The 18,641-nt window shown below is 33.6% G+C and overlaps 1 protein-coding gene across 3 annotated transcripts in view; it reads left to right on the plus strand.

The window, feature by feature from the left end:
- LRBA (LPS responsive beige-like anchor protein) overlaps window positions 1-18,641 on the plus strand; it is a 731,946-nt gene that overhangs the window by 135,926 nt on the left and 577,379 nt on the right. For all 3 annotated transcript variants that reach the window (XM_044224882.1, XM_044224884.1, XM_044224883.1), the window contains exons 17-20: window positions 1,568-1,665; window positions 15,877-15,969; window positions 17,150-17,258; window positions 17,654-17,735. In XM_044224882.1, the coding sequence (XP_044080817.1) occupies window positions 1,568-1,665; window positions 15,877-15,969; window positions 17,150-17,258; window positions 17,654-17,735 (382 nt within the window). The remainder of the gene's footprint in view (window positions 1-1,567; window positions 1,666-15,876; window positions 15,970-17,149; window positions 17,259-17,653; window positions 17,736-18,641) is intronic.

Genomic DNA, 18,641 nt, shown 5'->3' on the forward strand with positions numbered 1-18,641 from the left:
ACAACAATCTTCTAACTGATTTTGCATGTTCAAATACTGGTAAGTCAACTTATTTATAATGGGATTTGTAATTACGTGGTTGCAAAGGAGGTTGAAAAATGAGTTGAAATGTTTTGGGTTTTTTCCTTTATTTTGCCCTGGGAAAATGTAATATACTCTGATTTAATCTAATTAAATAATTGGATTAAGTATTTGTTAAATAAGTAAAATTTAGAAATGATGTAATTTCATGTAAGGCACAGTATTTCAAATGATAATTACATTTCTGTTTTATAGTTCATATCTTATGTTTTAATAAATATCTGTTATGGTGTAAAATAATGTCTTTTTAAATCATGAGTAAATGGGAGATATTGTTTTGACCTATTGCTCTTGATATGGAAAAGTGGATTAAATTTCTTGACTGGATTGTATTTGACTCAAACATTAATGATCATGCTTGCTTTTTTCTCTTGATTAGGGTATTTTATTTGTGGATTTCCTTTACCCAGTGTAATAGTTGAAGTTTTTTCAACTGAATTTCCTAGTAATGTTGTTGTGTATGATTTTGTTTTTTATTAACTCTAACTCCCTAAGGGACTGAAGTACTTTATAAAGGAGAAACTAGAAATCATGGTGATCTTCTCTATTCTCTTAGTCTGTTAATTCAGAAATCTTTTAGGTCTTTCAAATAACACTTTCCCAAGCCTCAGTGCTCTAGCTCTAGATTATCTGCTTAGTTTACTGAAAATTAGATGTTCAAATAGCTATAGTCCAAAGCAGTGAGCAAAAACTTTTATACACAGGGCAACAGAGATTACTAGCTCTTGATAGGGGCTTCCCTTGTCCTTTTTTTGGGTCAGTATTACCACATTGGTTCTAAATATGCATATATACTGGAATATTCAACCAAGGCTGTGTAGGATTGTCTTGGAATTGTTTCGGATTTCAGAACTCACATATGCTTCTTTGCTGTTCTGTCGGAATTTTTAAGTTATACTATATGCAATAGTATGTTGCCTCAGTAAACACTGATCATCTGTATTTTTAATACTGTCATTAGGTATAATATATGAAAACTATTCCATTATTTCCTCAAAAGCTTACTGTTGTAACTAGTTTCTTGAGAAGGTCAGTGAATAAAGCATACACTGCCATCAGATTGCTGACATTGATTACCTTATTAAAGGCTCTGGTATGTTTTGCTATAAAAAAAGAAAATAACTTAGTTTCCCCTTCCCACAATTTCTTAATATATAAACTTTTCTAAAAAAAACCTGTTACGTGTAGTATATGAATATAGAATATATATGTAGTATATGAATATAGAATATAGAATATGTTTTAGGAAATCTCGATACTGTATACTATAAGGGTTGCATTTCTTTGATTATGACATTTGACACATTTGATGACGTGTATTTTGAGTTAGAAGATGAATATATATGTGTAAAGAACGATCTTGTTAAAAGCAGGTGTATATTGCTTATATGTCCATTATTTTAAGTTACAATTTTTTTCATTTTGGAAGTATTGAGTGTTCAAAAAGATTTTTCCTTATTTAAAATAATTTCTGTTTTGATTTTAGGATGACAATCTAATGGATGTCCTACAACTGCTTGTTGCATTAATGTCAGAACACCCTAACTCTATGATTCCTGCTTTTGACCAAAGGAATGGATTACGGTAAGAGTTGTATATCAGGGATTTAAATATGTTAAATCTAAGAGTTTACTTTGGAAGTGATAGATGATTCTTAAGTATGGAAAGTACTACTGGATCATATATTATAAATGAATTAAGATATAAGACCCACTTATTTCATGTGTTATGTTTTTTAAAGAAGTCTTAAATTATAGAGGTTGTGTTACTGTTTAATTTGTGAAGACAGATCAGGAAAATCAGGTTAGTATTTTGTATGGTTAGTGCTGTTATATAGCTATTATAGAACTGAATTCTTTAGCAGAGTTATCTTTAGGTCCTAGAACAGTAGTAACTAAACACCATTTTTTGTTACTACCTCTAATATATCACAAGTCTCTCTAGACAATGAAACAGTTTTTAGTTACCTTGTTGTATGTATTTTAAGAATTTACGGAAGAAAAAATCCCTGTTTACTTTTTACCAGATGTTTACAATTTCTTTTATTCTTTGTTCCCATTCTGGAGGAACTCTATTTACATTTCTTATTGGGCGGTTTTCTTGGAAACAAATTTTTAAATTATTCCTGAATATAATTTTAAAAAATATTTATTTATTTATTTTAGAGAGTGCAAATGGGGGGAGGGCAAAGACAGAGAGAGAGAGAGAGAGAGAATCTTATGCAGAGTCCCTGCTGGGTGTGGAACCCAAAGCAGGGCTCCATCTCATGAACCTGAGATCATAACCTGAGCTGAAACCAAGACACTCAACTGATTGGACCACCTGGGCTCCCTTCTGAATATAATTTTATCTGGTCTTCATCATTCAAGGGTATTTTTTCTGCATATAGAATTCTGTGTAGAATTCTACTTTTTTCTTTTAGTACTTCAAAATATTTTTCCATTTTCCCCTGGTACCCATGGTTTCTAATGAGAAGTGTATGGTTATTTAAATCTTTATTTGCTAAATAAAATGTACTACATTTTTGTACTTGCTTTCAAGACATATTCTTTAGCGCCCCCCCCTTCCATTGTACTTTTCTTTGTGATTAACACCAACTTTGCAAAGTTTTGGACCCTTATTTTCCTATTTTTTGCTTCAGTTATGTCTTTCCTCCCTTTACTTTGGGTCTCTAGTGACATGAATATTAGGGCTTTTGATGTACACATCCCTGAGCCTCTTTTTAGTTTATTTCAATCTTTTTCCTTTGTTCTTAGGTTTGATACTGTCTATTAATAGCAATATAGCAAACTTCTAAGCTTTCTATATGTGACAAACTTCATCTTCAACTTTATAGACTTTTTGTTTGCTTTTTTCTTTTTGATATTAAGCTCATCTCATAAATACTTTAAATTTGTACATTTCAGTTGTATAATTTTAAGATGGTTAATTTTACACTTTTTTTTGTGAGAACCCTATTTTCTAATTCTTTTAGACTGTGTTTACTTTAACCTTCCAGAGCATATTTATAATAGCACCTTTAATATTTTTGTGTGATAATTACAACAGTTTACCCATCTCATCAGCATTTGTTCAGTGTCTCTTCCTATGAGAAATGGTTCTATTTTCTTGGTCCTTTGTATGTTGAGTAATTTTTTAATGTATCCTAGACATTGTGAATGTTATCTTTTATAAACTGTGGGTTTTGCTAAAATCCTCTAATTAACCTTGACATTTTGTTTGTTTTATTTTAATAAGAATGTTCAGACTGCAAGTTCTACCTATCCTTTGTGGGTAATGGTTCCAGATGTCATTTATTGTAAAAATCTCCCTTGTCCTGCTTTGTGTCTCTCTTGTATGTAATGCACTCAGTGATTAGGTAGAGAATGGAATAATAATTCACATTTTTTTTCAATTTAGAAAAATTTTTCTGTTTTGGTCCATGTCTGCCTGGACACAAGTGCATCTCCTGGGTCAGTTTAGGACTCTTGTGGGTTTTTACAAAGATTTTGAGGATCTTTCTCTCCTGTTTGCTCCTATTCAGGACCACTCCCCCACGCCCCGCCACCTGTAGGAACCCATTTTCTTAGTTCCTCTAACCAAAGGACAGTTTTTGTCAGAGTATCAGCCATCTGAGCTTCTAACGTCCACCTCTGAGATAAAGGCTCACATTTGGGTCAGATTTACAAGAGAAAATAAAAATTGAGACTCTTCACTCTATCATGAACAATTCTCCAAATTTTATCACTTTTACACCAGTGCATCTGCTTTTGTTTGGTCTTCAGAGTACTTAACAAAAATGCTTTTTGTATTTTTTCCCATTGTTTTAAGGTCTAATATGTAAGACAGAGAGGCTGTTACTAGCTTTAGGACATCTTGGTTGAACCAGAACTCCCTGTTGATTGTTTAGTTTCTTTCTCCCCCACCCTTTTTTTAAAGAGATTTATTTGTTTTAAAGAGAGAGCTTAAGAGAGCGAGTGAGCATGTGTGCATGAGTGGGGTAGGGGAGGGGTAGGGGAGGGAGAGAGAGAATCCTTAAGCAGACTCCCTGCTGAGCAGGGAGCCCATGTGGGCTCGGTTGCTCAACACTGAGATCATTACCTGAACTGGAATCAAGAGTTGGTTGCTTAACTGACTGAGACACCAAGGCACCCCTAGTTTTTTCTTTCTTTCTTTTTTTTTTTTTTTTAAAGATTTTATTTATTTATTAGAGAGACAGAGATCACAAGTAGGCAGAGAGAGAGAGGGAAGCAGGCTCCCCGCTGAGCAGAGAGCCCGATGCGGGGCTCGATCTAAGGACCCTGAGATCATGACCTGAACCGAAGGCAGAGGCTTTAACCCACTGAGCCACCCAGGCGCCCCCTAGTTTTCTTTTCTAAAAAATATTTTCTGTTTAATGGTTTTATAATACTTTATTTCCTTTCTTCTTGGTGAACTTTATTATTTCTTACAAGACATGTATGTTAGCAATGAATTTTCCCAGTCTGATCTGAGAATACTTTTACTTCTCTTGATTTTTAGATAATAATTACGCAGGATATAAAATTTTAACAGTTTTCTTTCTTTTTGCACTTTGACTGTGGTTTAATTGACTTTTGGCCACTACTGTTTGTGCTGAGATGTCAGCCTTGTATTACTGTTGTTTTCTGTATGTTGAGTCATGTTTCTCTTGATACTTTTAACTTTTTTTTTTTTTTTTTGTCTTTGGATTTTGGGTATATTTTATTTAGTTCTGATTCTCTTTGTTTTTATCCTTTTGTGGTTTATTGAATTCTTGGATCCGCAAATTTTTTTTTTTCATTAAATTTTGGAAGATTTCCCCCACAGTTTCTTTAGAAGGATTTTCTTCTGCATTCTTCTTCTTCTTCTTTTTTTTTTGACTCTTGCATTATACCTGTGATGGAATACTACAATGTCTCACAGGTTTCTAAAGGTCTGTTAGTTTATGTAACATCATTTTCTCTGTGTTCTTCAGATTGGATAATTTCTGTTGATCTGTTGAAGTTCACAGACTCTGTTTTTTGCCATCTGAATCTGCTGTTGAGTACCCCTTGTGAATTTTTCATTTTTCGTGTTCACTTTTTAACTCTAGAATCTTAATGTGGTCCTTTTTAATCTTTATTGTTTACTTACTGTTACTCTGTTTTCTTTTAATTATTTGAACATACCATTTTAAAATTAGTTGAACGGGGGCACCTGGGTGGCTCAGTGGGTTAAAGCCTCTGCCTTCGGCCCAGGTCATGCTCTCAGGGTCCTGGGATTGAGTCCCATGTCCAGCTCTCTGCTCAGCAGGGAGCCTGCTCCCTCCCAGCTCTGCCTGCCTCTCTGCCTCCTTGTGATCTCTGTCAAATAAATAAATATTTAAAAAAATAAAATTAGTTGAACGTATTTATTGCATGTCTTTAAAGTGTTTGCAAAATCTGACATTTAGAACTTGAGTCATTTTATTGATTGACTGCTTTTTAAAAAAATTATGGGTCACACTTTTTAATTTCCTTACATACTAATTTTGGTTGAAAATGGAGTATTTCAGATAAATATTATAGCAAGTCTGACTTCTGTTTTGTTTGTCCGTGGGTTGGGTTGGTATTTTTTTTTTTTAAGATTTATTTATTAGAGCAAGAAAGAGAAAGCGAGTGGGCACATGAGCAGATGGAGAGAATCTTGAGCAGACTCTTTACTGAGTTCAGAGTCTGATGTGGGGCTTGATCTCGTGACTCTGAGGTCACCACCTGAGCTAAAACCGAGTCAGAGGCTTAACAGCTGTACCGTCCAGGTGCCCTGTTGGTTTTCTTTTTTTAAAAGATTTCATTTTTAAATAATCTTTATACTCAACTTGGGGTTTGAACTCACAACCCTAAGATCAAGAGTTTCATGATCTACTGACTGAGATAGCCGGGCATTCCATGGGTTATTGGTTTTTCATTTGTTTTAATAATTGCCTTGTCTAATGTCCAGAATTTGTTTACTCCATGGTATGCAGCATCTGGTTTCTCAGTTTGTTTTTTATTTATTTTTTAATTTCTTCTCTGTTTTCTTTCCCTTTCTTTCTCAGCTGAGACGGTTGTTTGGGCATTAGCACTATCAACAAGGCCATGGACTCTTAATTTTCATAACTTAGTGTGTACTAATGTCTTAGTAATAAATGCCTCTTAATGTTTTGTTTTGCTAATTTAAAGGTTACATGTGAAAAGTTTGTTTAATTTTATTTATGTCTTTTTTTGTGTGTGTGGAGGGAAATGCTGACTTCCACATTGGCATTAGTGGAAGTCATTCTTGCTGGTTTTTTTTTTTTTCTTTAATAGTATGCTTTAAATTTTGGTACCTTTTCAGTTTTTTACTTATGGTGAATAAATGAAAAATCTGTAATGTGCATGAATATATGGAAATGTGAATAATTCACTCATTTTTTAAAAAAACACTGGATAAAGAGGTTTATTGAATATTTATATTATATAGAATAAAAATAACTTGGGAATGGTGGGTAGGTAGTTCTTTTAAATCTAATTGGAGATCTATGGAAATCTTTTTTGGCTCTAGAAATTCAGTATGAGATTTTCTGAACTGTAAATTTTCTTTCTTTAGGTCTTTCTCCTTTTCTGCCTGTCTGCTTGTCTTGTCATTCTGTCATGCTTTCCATCTGTTTTTCTTCCTTCTTGATTTCTTTCTTGAGTTAAAGAAACAGAGAATCCAAATGGAGCATTGATGCATAATTTCATTATCTGTTTATGGTTACACTGCTACCTAAAATTATTACCATAATTTTTAAAGGCCAACATGAAAAGAGCACAAGTATATATTTAGTGAAACTTTCATACTAACTGAAAGTCAAGTGGAGTGTAACATAGGCTCAAACTGAAAAACATGGAGAAATTTTGAGGAGGGGATAGTCTTTCCTGGTGCCAGGAAATAGGAATACCAAACTGTATCATAGAAGTCAATAACTTTTACAGATTTTAAGTGGCAATTTGGTGTCCATTAAATGATGGAAATTTTCTCATGTACTTGATAAATATAAACTCTTTCCCACCATCACATAATGTAGACATTATCTCCGATATCTTGGGGCACTTATTTTTCCTTAGAATTGACTATGTTTCCTGATGCAGTATCAGTCACACCCTGGGTCTTGCTTAAATTTTAAGTATTAAATTTTTAATTTTTGGAGTCTAATAAGCTTTTATCATGTCTTTAGACTGAACTGATTGAAATAATGTTACTTTTCATGTCTGTGAACTGATTGAAATAATGTATTTTCATGTCTGTGAACTGATTGAAATAATGTTACTTTTCAAATGTCTCTTTTTGGTATTTCTGTTACCTGAATATTTTCTTATTTGCAAATGCTGTAATACGCATGCCGTAATATTTTTCAGTTCAGGGGCGCCTGGGTGGCTCAGTGGGTTAAGCCGCTGCCTTCGGCTCAGGTCATGATCTCAGGGTCCTGGGATCGAGTCCCGCATCGGGCTCTCTGCTCGGCGGGGAGCCTGCTTCCCTCGCTCTCTCTCTGCCTGCCTCTCCATCTACTTGTGATTTCTGTCTGTCAAATAAATAAATAAAATCTTTAAAAAAATTTTTTTTCAGTTCAGAAAAATATATATATTAGAATGTCCATAAATTTTCTTTGTATGTATAGTCATAGTAAAATAGATTATATGAAAACATGTCCCAATTTTTAATAGTGCCTCTTACAGATTACTCCTAATATCTTTCATATACTTTTTTCTATTCCCAATAGAGAAATGTATATATATTTATAAATTTTTTATAGCTATAAAAATATATGTGTCATTGAAGCAGTACAGGATTTTTCTGCTCTAATGGGAGAAATGTTTTTTGTGTTAAATTGGGACTCAACTTTGGTCAAAAAGTGGAATATGCTCACTTGGTTTTATGGAATTTAGTGGTTATGTTTAGTTGATAAACTAATTGGATTCAGCTTTAGTGAGAAATATTCAACACTTAAAAATTATGATAGCACAGATGGAACTAGAGCGTATCATGCTTAGCGAAATAAGTCAAGCGGAGAAAGACAACTATCATATGATCTCCCTGATATGAGGAAGTGGTGACGCAACATGGGGGCTTAAGTGGGTAGGAGAAGAATCCATGAAACAAGATGGGATAGGGAGGGAGACAAACCATAAGTGACTCTTAATCTCACCAAACAAACTGTGGGTTGCTGGGGGGAGGGGAGTTGGGAGAAGGGGGGTAGGGTTATGGACATTGGGGAGGGTATGTGCTTTTGGGTAAATTGGAAGGGGAGATGAACCATGAGAGACTATGGACTCTGAAAAACAATCTGAGGGGTTTGAAGTGGCGCGTGGGTGGGAGGTTGGGGTACCAGGTGGTGGGTATTATAGAGGGCACAGCTTGCATGGAGCACTGGGTGTGGTGAAAAAATAATGAATACTGTTTTTCTGAAAATAAATAAATTGGGAAAAAAAATTATGATAGCACAAATATGAGGTGTATAGATCCAATTGTAGTCATTTCGGTCTTTTCATTGTTAATAAAACATTTTTTGAAAATAATTAGTTCGTCTTTTGGTGAAATCATTGTGATTTCAACCAAAGATTATTTGTTAAGTTAAACTACAGCAAGCATAGATTAAGTCATTCTATGTTAAAATGTCTTAGAGTGTTGTGTTTTTTAAACCAGTATTAAAGTTATGTTAATATTTCTTTTACAGACAATTTAATTTTTATTTTACTAAATTTAAATCACGAAGGAAAAAAACTTATCAGTATTGTACTAATGATCAAATGTTACAGTTTTGATAGTATGATTTGTTTTAGAAATGACTAGTTTCACATATCATTTTATAAGATTACAATGTATTATGGACCTAGATATTTTAATTAATATTTTAATAGGAATCAACCTTATTTTTATGTATTTCCTCTTCTGTCAGCCACTAGAGGATCAAGGCCTTTAGTTTTTTTTCATAATTATTTTTTTCAGACTTAATTATTAAGCATTAAGATTTTTATCTAGGAGGATACTTGAAAATCTTAGTATTTTTAAAATAATCATAAAAGTTTCTGATTTTTCGTGAGATTAAGAGTCACTTATGGTTTGTCTCCCTCCCTATCCCATCTTGTTTCATGGATTCTTCTCCTACCCACTTAAGCCCTCATGTTGCATCACCACTTCCTCATATCAGGGAGATCATATGATAGTTGTCTTTCTCCGCTTGACTTATTTCGCTAAGCATGATACGCTCTAGTTCCATCCATGTTGTTGCAAATGGCAAGATTTCGTTTCTTTTTATGGCTGCATAGTATTCCATTGTGTATATATACCACATCTTCTTGATCCATTCATATGTTGATGGACATCTAGGTTCTTTCCATAGTTTGGCTATTGTGGACATTGCTGCTATAAACATTCAGGTGCATGTGCCCCTTTGGATCACTACGTTTTTATCTTTAGGGTAAATTCCCAGTAGTGCAATTGCTGGGTCATAGGGCAGTTCTATTTTCAACATTTTGAGGACCCTCCATGCTGTTTTCCAGAGTGGTTGCACCAGCTTGCATTCCCACCAACAGTGTAGGAGGGTTCCCTTTTCTCCGCATCCTCGCCAGCATCTGTCATTTCCTGACTTGTTGATTTTAGCCATTCTGACTGGTGTGAAGTGATATCTCATTGTGGTTTTGATTTGTATTTCCCTGATGCCGAGTGATATGGAGCACTTTTTTTCTAAGTGTTTATGAGGAAAAAAACAATATAATGAAGTAAATTGAACATTTTTTATGTAATTGTTTATGATACTCAAATTTTGCTATACTTTGTTTATACTCAAATCGGTGGTCTCTGGCTGAATGCCCTTGGAGATGGTTTTAAAAATTAAAATAGATCACTATGTAAATTTTGAGAATTGAATGTGAAATTTATCCTTTTTATTTTTAAAGATTTTATTTATTTATTTGATGGGGAGATCACAAGTAGGCAGAAGCAGGCAGAGAGAGAGGGGGAAGCAGGCTCCTTGCTGAGCAGAGAGCCCGATGCGGGGCTCGATCCCAGGACCCTGAGATCATGACCTGAGCTGAAGGCAGAGGCTTAACCCACTGAGCCACCCAGGCACCCCTGAAATATATTTTTAGATATCATTTATGTTTTAACCTTTTCGCTTTTTAATTATTTTTTGATTATTATTCATTACCTGTTGTCATTAGTATTCATTATCCTGTTCTCTTGCTTTTAATGATAAGAATTATTCACAGATTTAAATATGTTTTAGCATTAAGCAATGGTTTCTTTGTACTGATTTTAAAATAAATGTGGTAGCTTCCAAAGGGCATTGTTAAACCTGTGGTAGAGGAAAAATAGTGACTCAGAGCCAGTTTTATGCCAAATAGTTTGCATAAATACATTTATGAGTACAGTATAAACTACCATTATTTTCTTTTTTTTTTTAAATGCCAAGATAAGGGCGCCTGGGTGGCTCAGTGGGTTAAGCCGCTGCCTTCAGCTCAGGACATGATCCCAGGGTGCTGGGTTCGAGGCCCGCATGGGACTCTCTGCTCGGCAGGGAGCCTGCTTCCTCCTCTCTCTCTGCCTGCCTTTCTGCCTACTTGTGGTCTCTGTCTATCAAATAAATAAAATCTTTAAAAAAAAATAAATGCCAAGATAAGAAACAATTTATTATAGAGAGAAGAAAAATTTCTCATCCAAAATATAGAAATCTGTACAACTTTGCCACAATCAATATACATGAACTGTACAAATTTACACCAGTTCATAATTTACCAAATAAAAGATGACTAACAAAGTTCACAAAATAGATGGTGGTTTGTGGAAAAGACTTTTACCCAATTAAGTACAAGGAAAGTTACAAACCAGACCTCCACTTTCTAAAAATAAGAAGTTTACTTAGAAAACTACAAGCTAGCAAATGTACAGAGAGCTGGCTGGTGCTATCACCACAGTTGAGACAGTGTCTTTTTAAGGGTCTTTTTAAAAGCCTGTTGCCACTACCATTATTTTCTAAGTATTTTAACTTGTTATCATTTTTTGGTCTTCATTAAAAGGAACAATAACTAGTGAGATTTAAGCAAAAATTTTAAAGGCTTTTTTTTTTTTTTTTTAAAGATTTTATTTATTTACTTGAGAGAGATAGACAGTGAGAGAGAGCATGAGTGAGGAGAAGGTCAGAGAGCGAAGCAGACTTCCCATGGAGCTGGGAGCCTGATGTGGGACTCGATCCCGGGACTCCAGGATCACGCCCTGAGCCGGAGGCAGTCGTCCAACCAACTGCGCCACCCAGGCGTCCCATAAAATTTTAAAGGCTTTTTTAAGGAAGTGTTTTATGTTACAAAATTTAGAGGGAGGTATAGACATTTCCCATATTACAACCCCTGTCCCCACACATGTATACCCTCCTTAATTATCAGCATACCCACCAGAATGGTAGAGTTGATGAACCTACATTTACACATGATAATCATCCAGAGTCCATATTCACATTATCATTCACTCTTGGTATTGTACATTCTGTGGATTTGGACACTTGTATGATGGCATGTATTCATCATCAGGTTGTTATATAGAGTACTTCCATTGCTCTAAAAATCCTCTGCTTGTTCATCCCTTTTCCACCCACCCCCAAGCTCTGCCCCCTACAGATCTTTTTACTAATTCCTTAGTTTTCCCTTTTCCAGAATGTCATGTGTTAGAATCATGCAGATACAGCCTTTTCACACTGGCTTCTTTCCCTTAGTAATATGCATTTAAGATTCCTCCATGTCTTTTCATGGCTTGGTAGTTCATTTTTTAGTGCTGAATAATATTCCATTGTTTAGATGTTCATAGTTTATCCATTAACTTACTAAAGGACATCTTGGTTGCTTGCAGATTTTGGCAGTCATGAGTAAAGGTGCTGTAAACATGCATGTGCAGGTTTTTGTATGGACATATTTTCAGCTTCTTAGAGTAAATAACAAAGAGCACAGTTGCTGATTCTATGGTAAAAGTGTGTTTAGTTTTGTAAGAAACTCTGAAACTGAAACTCTCTCAAACTTTCTTTCACCAGCATTTGGTGGTCTTGGTGTTCTAGGTTTTGTCCATTGTCATAGGTATGTAGTGGTATCTCATTCTCATTTTAATTTGTATTTCTCTGATGACATATAATGTGGAGCATCTTTTCATATGCTTATTTTCCATCCATGTATCTTCTTTGGTAAGGGTATGTTAATTTCTTTGGCTCATTTAAAAATAGGTTTTTAAAAATTTTTTACTTTTGAGTTTTTAGAGTTCTGTGTATATTTTGGATAACCGTTTCTATTTTTTTAATATTTTATTTATTTATTTGACCTGGAGAGAGAGATCGTGAGAGAGAGATAGCACAGGCAGGGGAGTGGCAGGGAGAGGGAAAAGCAGACACCCTGCTGAGCAGGGAGCCTGATGTGGGGCTCGATCCCAGGAAACTGGGGGTCATGACCTGAGTTGAAGGCAGATGCTTTACCTACTGAGCCACCCAGGCATCCCATGCATAACAGTTCTTTATCAGATGTGTGTTCTGTAAATATTTTCTCCCAGTCTGTCTTGCCTTCTAATTCTCTTGATACAGTTTTTTGCAGAGCAGAAGTTTTTAATTTTAATGAAGTCCAGTTTATCAATTATTTCTTTGTGGACTGTGTCTTTGGTTTTGTATCTTGTGTCACCATACCCAAGGCCATCTATGTTTTTTCTTGTCTCCTAGGAGTTTTATAGTTTTGTCTTTTACATTTTGGTCCATGTTGTAGTTTATTTTTATGTCTACTATTTGAATGTGAATATCTACTTGTTCCAGCATCATTTGTTGAAAGCATGTCTTTTGTCCGTTGTACTGCTTTTGCCCTTCTTTGGTCAATGAGAAGTTGACCACATTTATGTTGGTCTATTTTTAGGCTCTATTTTGTTCTTTTGATTTTTTTCATGTATTCTTTTGCCAATACCATACTGTTTTGATTTCTCTACCTTTATAATATGTCTTGAAATCAGGTAGCATTGATTTTCCAACTTTGCTCTTCTCCATCAGTAATTGTGTTGGCTGTCCTGGGCTTTTGCCTCTCAATATAAACTTTAGCATAGTTTCTTGATAGCTATAAAATAACTTTTTGGGATTTTGATTGGAATTGTATTCAATCTATAGATGAAGTTGGAAAGAACTGAGATCTTGAGAATATTGAGTCTTCCTATTTATGAATATGGATTTACTCTCCATTGACTTAGCTCTTCTTTGGTTTTATGCATCTGTTTTATAGTATTCCTCATGTAGATCTTGTACACATTTGGGGGGGTGATACTGTAAATGGTATTGTGTTTTTAATGTCCTATTCCACTTGATTATTATTGGTGTACAGGAAAGGAGTTGACTTTTTTTTTTTTTTTTAAGATTTTATTTATTTATTTGACAGAGAGAGATCACAAGCAGGCAGAGAGGCAGGCAGAGAGAGAGGAGGAAGCAGGCTCCCTGCTGAGCAGAGAGCCGGATGCGGGCCTCAATCCCAGGACCCTGAGATCATGACCTGAGCCGAAGGCAGCGGCTCAACCCACTGAGCCACCCAGGCGCCCTAGGAGTTGACTTTTGTATGTTAACTGTATTCTCCAGCCTTGGTGTACTCGCTTATTAATTCCAGGATTTTTTTGGTTGGTTCTAGATTTTCTTCATTGATGATCATGTCACCTGTGAACAAAGACAGTTTTATGTGTACCTTCACAATCTGTATACCATTTATTTCCTTTTCGTGCCTCACTGCATTAGCAAGAATTTCTACTACAATGCTGCAAAGGAGTGGTAGAGAGGACATCCTTGCCTTGTACCTGATTTTAGTGGGACTCCTTAGACTTTTTCCCTATTAAATACATTAGCTGTAGGGTTTTTTTTTTTGGGTAGTCCTTATGAACTTGAGAAAGATTCCCCTCTATTCCTAGTTTATTTAGAGTTTTTAACATGAGTGGATGTTAGATTATGTCAAATGTTTTTTCTGCATCTACTGATATCAGTAACTTTCTTATCTAGAGAATACTTTAATTGATCTTATGATAGGTTATACTAATTGATTAGCAAATGGCGAACCAGCCTTGCATCCCTGGGATAAATTTCACTTAGTTTTGGCATATAATTTCATATATTTATTTATTTCATTGAATCAGTTAATATTTTCTTGAGGATTTTTTCATCTTTGTTAATGAGGTATTTTGATCTGTAGTTTTCTTGTAATGTCTTTCATTCTTTTACTTTGGCTTTGGATAATGTTGGCTCACAGAATGATTTACAAGATTTCCCTTCTGCTTCTATCCTCTGAAGGAAATTGTAGAGAACTGCTACAGTTTTTCCTTAAATTTTCAGTAAAATTCACCAATAAAACTCTCTGGGTTTGACATTTTCTGTTTTGATAGGTTATTATTTATTGATTCATTATCTTTAGTAGTTATAAACCTTTCTGGATCATCAGTTATTCTTTTGTGAGTTTTGGCAGAGTGTCTCTTTTAATGAATTGGTCCATTTCATGTGGTTATATAATTTGTGGGCGTAGTTACTCATAGTATTCCATTATCCTTTTTATGTTCACGGGATCTATAGTGATGTTTTCTCTTTCATTTCTGAAGGTAGTAAATGGTGTTCTCTGTTTATGTTATAGTTAGGCTGGCTAGAAGCTTATCTATTTTATGGTTCTTTTCAAAGCAGCTTTTGGTTATGTTAATTTTCTCTTTATTTCCTATTTTCATTTTTGTTGTTTTCCACCTTAATACTTATTTATATTTTCCTCTGCTTACTTTGGATTGAATATTCTCTTCTTTTTTTAGTTTCCTAGGAAGCATGATTAGTGACTTAAGTCCTTTTCTAGTATATGCATTCAGTGCTCTAAATTTCCTTGTAAGCATTGCTTTTGCTGGATTTCACAAATTTTTATAAGTTGTATTTTCATTTAGTTTCATATATATTTATGTTTTATTAAAGTTTCTTCTTTGATCTGCATGTTATTTTTAGTGTGGTGTTACTGTGTGGTGGTGTGTTTTTAGTGTGTTGTTTAATATCCAAATATGGAATTTTGGAGCTACTTTTTATTACGGATTTCTAGTTTTATCCCATTGTTGTCTGGGAGCAAACAATATATGATTTTTAATCTTTACGTTTGTTTAGGTATGTTTTATAGCCTTGAATGTGGTCTACTTGGTGAATGTTATGTGTTAACTTAAGCAAAATGTGTATTCCGCTTTTACTGAATGACATAGTCAATAGGTGTCAATTAAGGACAGTCAGTTGATGGTATTGTTTGGTTCAGTTATGTCCTTACTGATATTCTGCCTAGTGGATCTGTTTCTGACAGGAATTTTAAAGTCTTCAAGTAGAGTTCGTGTATTCATCTATTATTTCTCCTTGTAGGTCTATCAGTTTTTATACCATATTGTTTCATATTCTATTGTTGGGTACATACATGTTACAGACTATTATGTCTTAATGGAGAATTGACCCCCTTTATCATAAGCAGTGCCCTTCTTATCTCTGATACCTTACTTTAAAGTCTGCTTTCTCTGAAATTAATGTAACTGTTCTTTTCTTTTGGTTAGTGTTAGCATGTTATATTTTTCTCCATTCATTTACTTCTAATCTGTATGTGTCTTCATATATAAGGTGGGTTTCTTGAAGACAGCATATAGTTGATAAGCAAGTTTTTAAATGTCAGGGATGTATATTCACTTACATCTTAGTTGAAAGTAAGTTTATAATCATGAATATGTTAAAATGCACATATATACCTACATGTTTTAAATCTTTAGTTTTGGAAAATATACTTATCAATTTGTTTTTAATTTTAATTGCTTCAGTGTCATCTATAAACTTATGGCATCAACAAGTGAAGGAATCAGAGTACAAGCTCTCAAGGCAATGGGCTATTTTTTAAAGCACCTGGCACCAAAGTGAGTATATAATTAAATCTAAAATGGGCTGTGGTATATTACTTTTTTTTTTTAATAAATCTTTGGAATAGTATTTGTGTTCTGTGATTTCTCTAGTTCCTCTTTTATTTTTATTTATAAAATCTATATAAATATAATCCCATTTCTATGTATTAAAAACAAAGTGGAAACAAATCACTTTGTTTTATGTAAAATTTAAATTTTCCTTTTGTTTCTTGTTCATTATAAGAATACATTTGTATAAATGAAATTTTAGAAATGATGAAGACTTCATCTCACGTGGGTTGATTATCATTTGCTTTATCTGACATTTTAACTTCAATGTTTGTCATAATATGTTGTGCTATAAAGATAATTCAAAACTAAAACTTCTTTTTTTTTTTCTTAGCTTTGCATATCCTACCTGTTATTCCTTATTCCCAGGGTTGGTTTATTATAAAAACTAAGTGTGGCAATAGAGAAGTGTTGGCAAAGGGTGGTCTTTATGTGGATCCTGTTGGCTTCCTGTAAATAAAGTTTTGTTGGAACGTACCCACAGTCATTTATTTGCTTATTATCTGTCACTGTTTTCAGATTACAACAGCAGTGTTGAGTTGTTGCTACAGAGACCATATGGTCTACAAAGGCTACAGTATTTACTCTCCAGCCACTTACAGAAAAAAATTGATGAATCCTAGGGTAGAGTTAAAGTTTATGATACTTTAGTTCATAAATTTTTGCTTGGAAGTTTGATTTTTGTGTATTTATCTTCTCAGTATTCATTTTCTAATTCTCTTTCATTTTTTTCTACCTTTTCCTCCAAATTGTTTTTCTTCTTAATGACTTACTGGGTTTTAGATGATCATCCATAGTAGAGCTCAGCTTAATGCTGATGGAGAGTAGAAACTAGTTAATAAATAATTGCTCTGGAGATTTTCGTGGAGATTTTTGCTATGCTGTGAACATAGCCAGTCTTGTATTTTTTTTTTTTTTAAACTGTAGCTGTGCTTACCCTGTAGTTTGCATTTCTCTCCTTAAAGATTTTGTGACCTTACGAATTTTAGGTTGAAGAAAATTTGGAGTTATTGAGTTGGAATTTGTTGATGATGTGAAAAACATTTTTCTGTCTTCATCCAACTTGCATTCTAAATAGTGGATAATCATATTCTGCATTTGGTTATTTCTTTTTATGAAATTGTAGAAGAAAAGCTGAAGTTATGCTTGGACATGGATTATTTTCATTGCTAGCAGAAAGACTCATGCTTCAGACAAATTTAATCACAATGACCACATACAATGTTTTGTTTGAGGTAGGAAATATATAGAATTTAATTTTACTAATTTCTTATTTTGAGAGTGCCTGTATAATTTAATTGATGAAATAAGATAATTTAGGTTTGCTACACAATTTTGAAGTTAGTTATATGAAGATGTGGCTGCATCTTAAATCTATTAATTATGAATTATTAAACCATCTCTGTTAAGTATTTCTTCCATCGTATTGACTATTTGATGTCTCGTTTTGTAATTAAGTAAAAATAGAGTCATAATGTTGAAATTATTTATTTTATATAATGCAGAAGATATTTACCATGATAGCATTGTATTGTATACTTAATATTGATTAGTACTGTACTTAAAGTTCATTAATAGCCATGGTAGTACAGTGATTATGCTAATATAATCTATTGTTTTACTTCTGTAGATTCTTATAGAGCATATTTGTACTCAAGTGATACACAAACAGCATCCAGATCCTGATTCTTCAGTAAAGATTCAAAATCCTCGTATGTACTTTATTTACTTTTATTTTTGTTTGTTTTTGTTTTCTCCAGCTTTATGGAGTATAATTGACATATAATACTGTATAAGTTTAAGATTTACAGCCTCATGTCTGATTTATCTATACATTGTGAAATGATTAGACAGTAAGATTAGTTAACACATCCATCACTGCAAAGTTAGAATTTTTTGTGTGTATGTGTGCTGAGGACATTTAAGATCTGTTTTCTTAGTAACTTTCCATTATACAATACAGTATTGTTAAGTATGGTCACCATATTGTACATTAGATCCCTAGAACTTACCCACGTTATGACTGGAAGTTTGTATCCTTTCAGTACTTCACTCATTTCTCCTCTCTTTTTAAAATACTCTTAATAACTACTTTTGGCTAATAAAAAGAAAGTCACTGGGAAAAACCCAAAGGTGATACTATTGAAAACATACCGTTCAAAGAATGGTTCATTATAGGCAATGAAATAATACTAATTTTATCGTTGGTTAATGTTGAGTATAAATTCAAATTGACCTTAGGTTATATAGAAATGTTTATATAGAGGTTTTGAAGAATTGTATGTGTAAGATACTGATTTCATGTATGTTCAGATTTTCAGTAAAGTTTTTATTGTACTGTTTAGTGATGTCAGGCCAAATTACATGAACCATGGATGTAGCTTTCATCTCAAATTATTGTCAAGTTAAGAATACCACATTTGGAATTGAAAAATATCTGCTTTCTTTATTGTTTATGAACTTAGTCTTGTCTAACAGTCTTTTCTTTGATATTTAGATTTCTTAAGCACTTATACAAAGTGTACATTTTTCATCTTTTTAAGATTATTGACATTAAAATAACTGGTTCGTAGAGTTTTAAAATTTATTTACCTTTTGGATGGTGAATTGTGTTTGTG

The sequence above is a fragment of the Neovison vison genome, chromosome 11 (assembly GCF_020171115.1).
Source record: "Neovison vison isolate M4711 chromosome 11, ASM_NN_V1, whole genome shotgun sequence".
Taxonomy (NCBI): Eukaryota; Metazoa; Chordata; class Mammalia; order Carnivora; family Mustelidae; genus Neogale; species Neogale vison.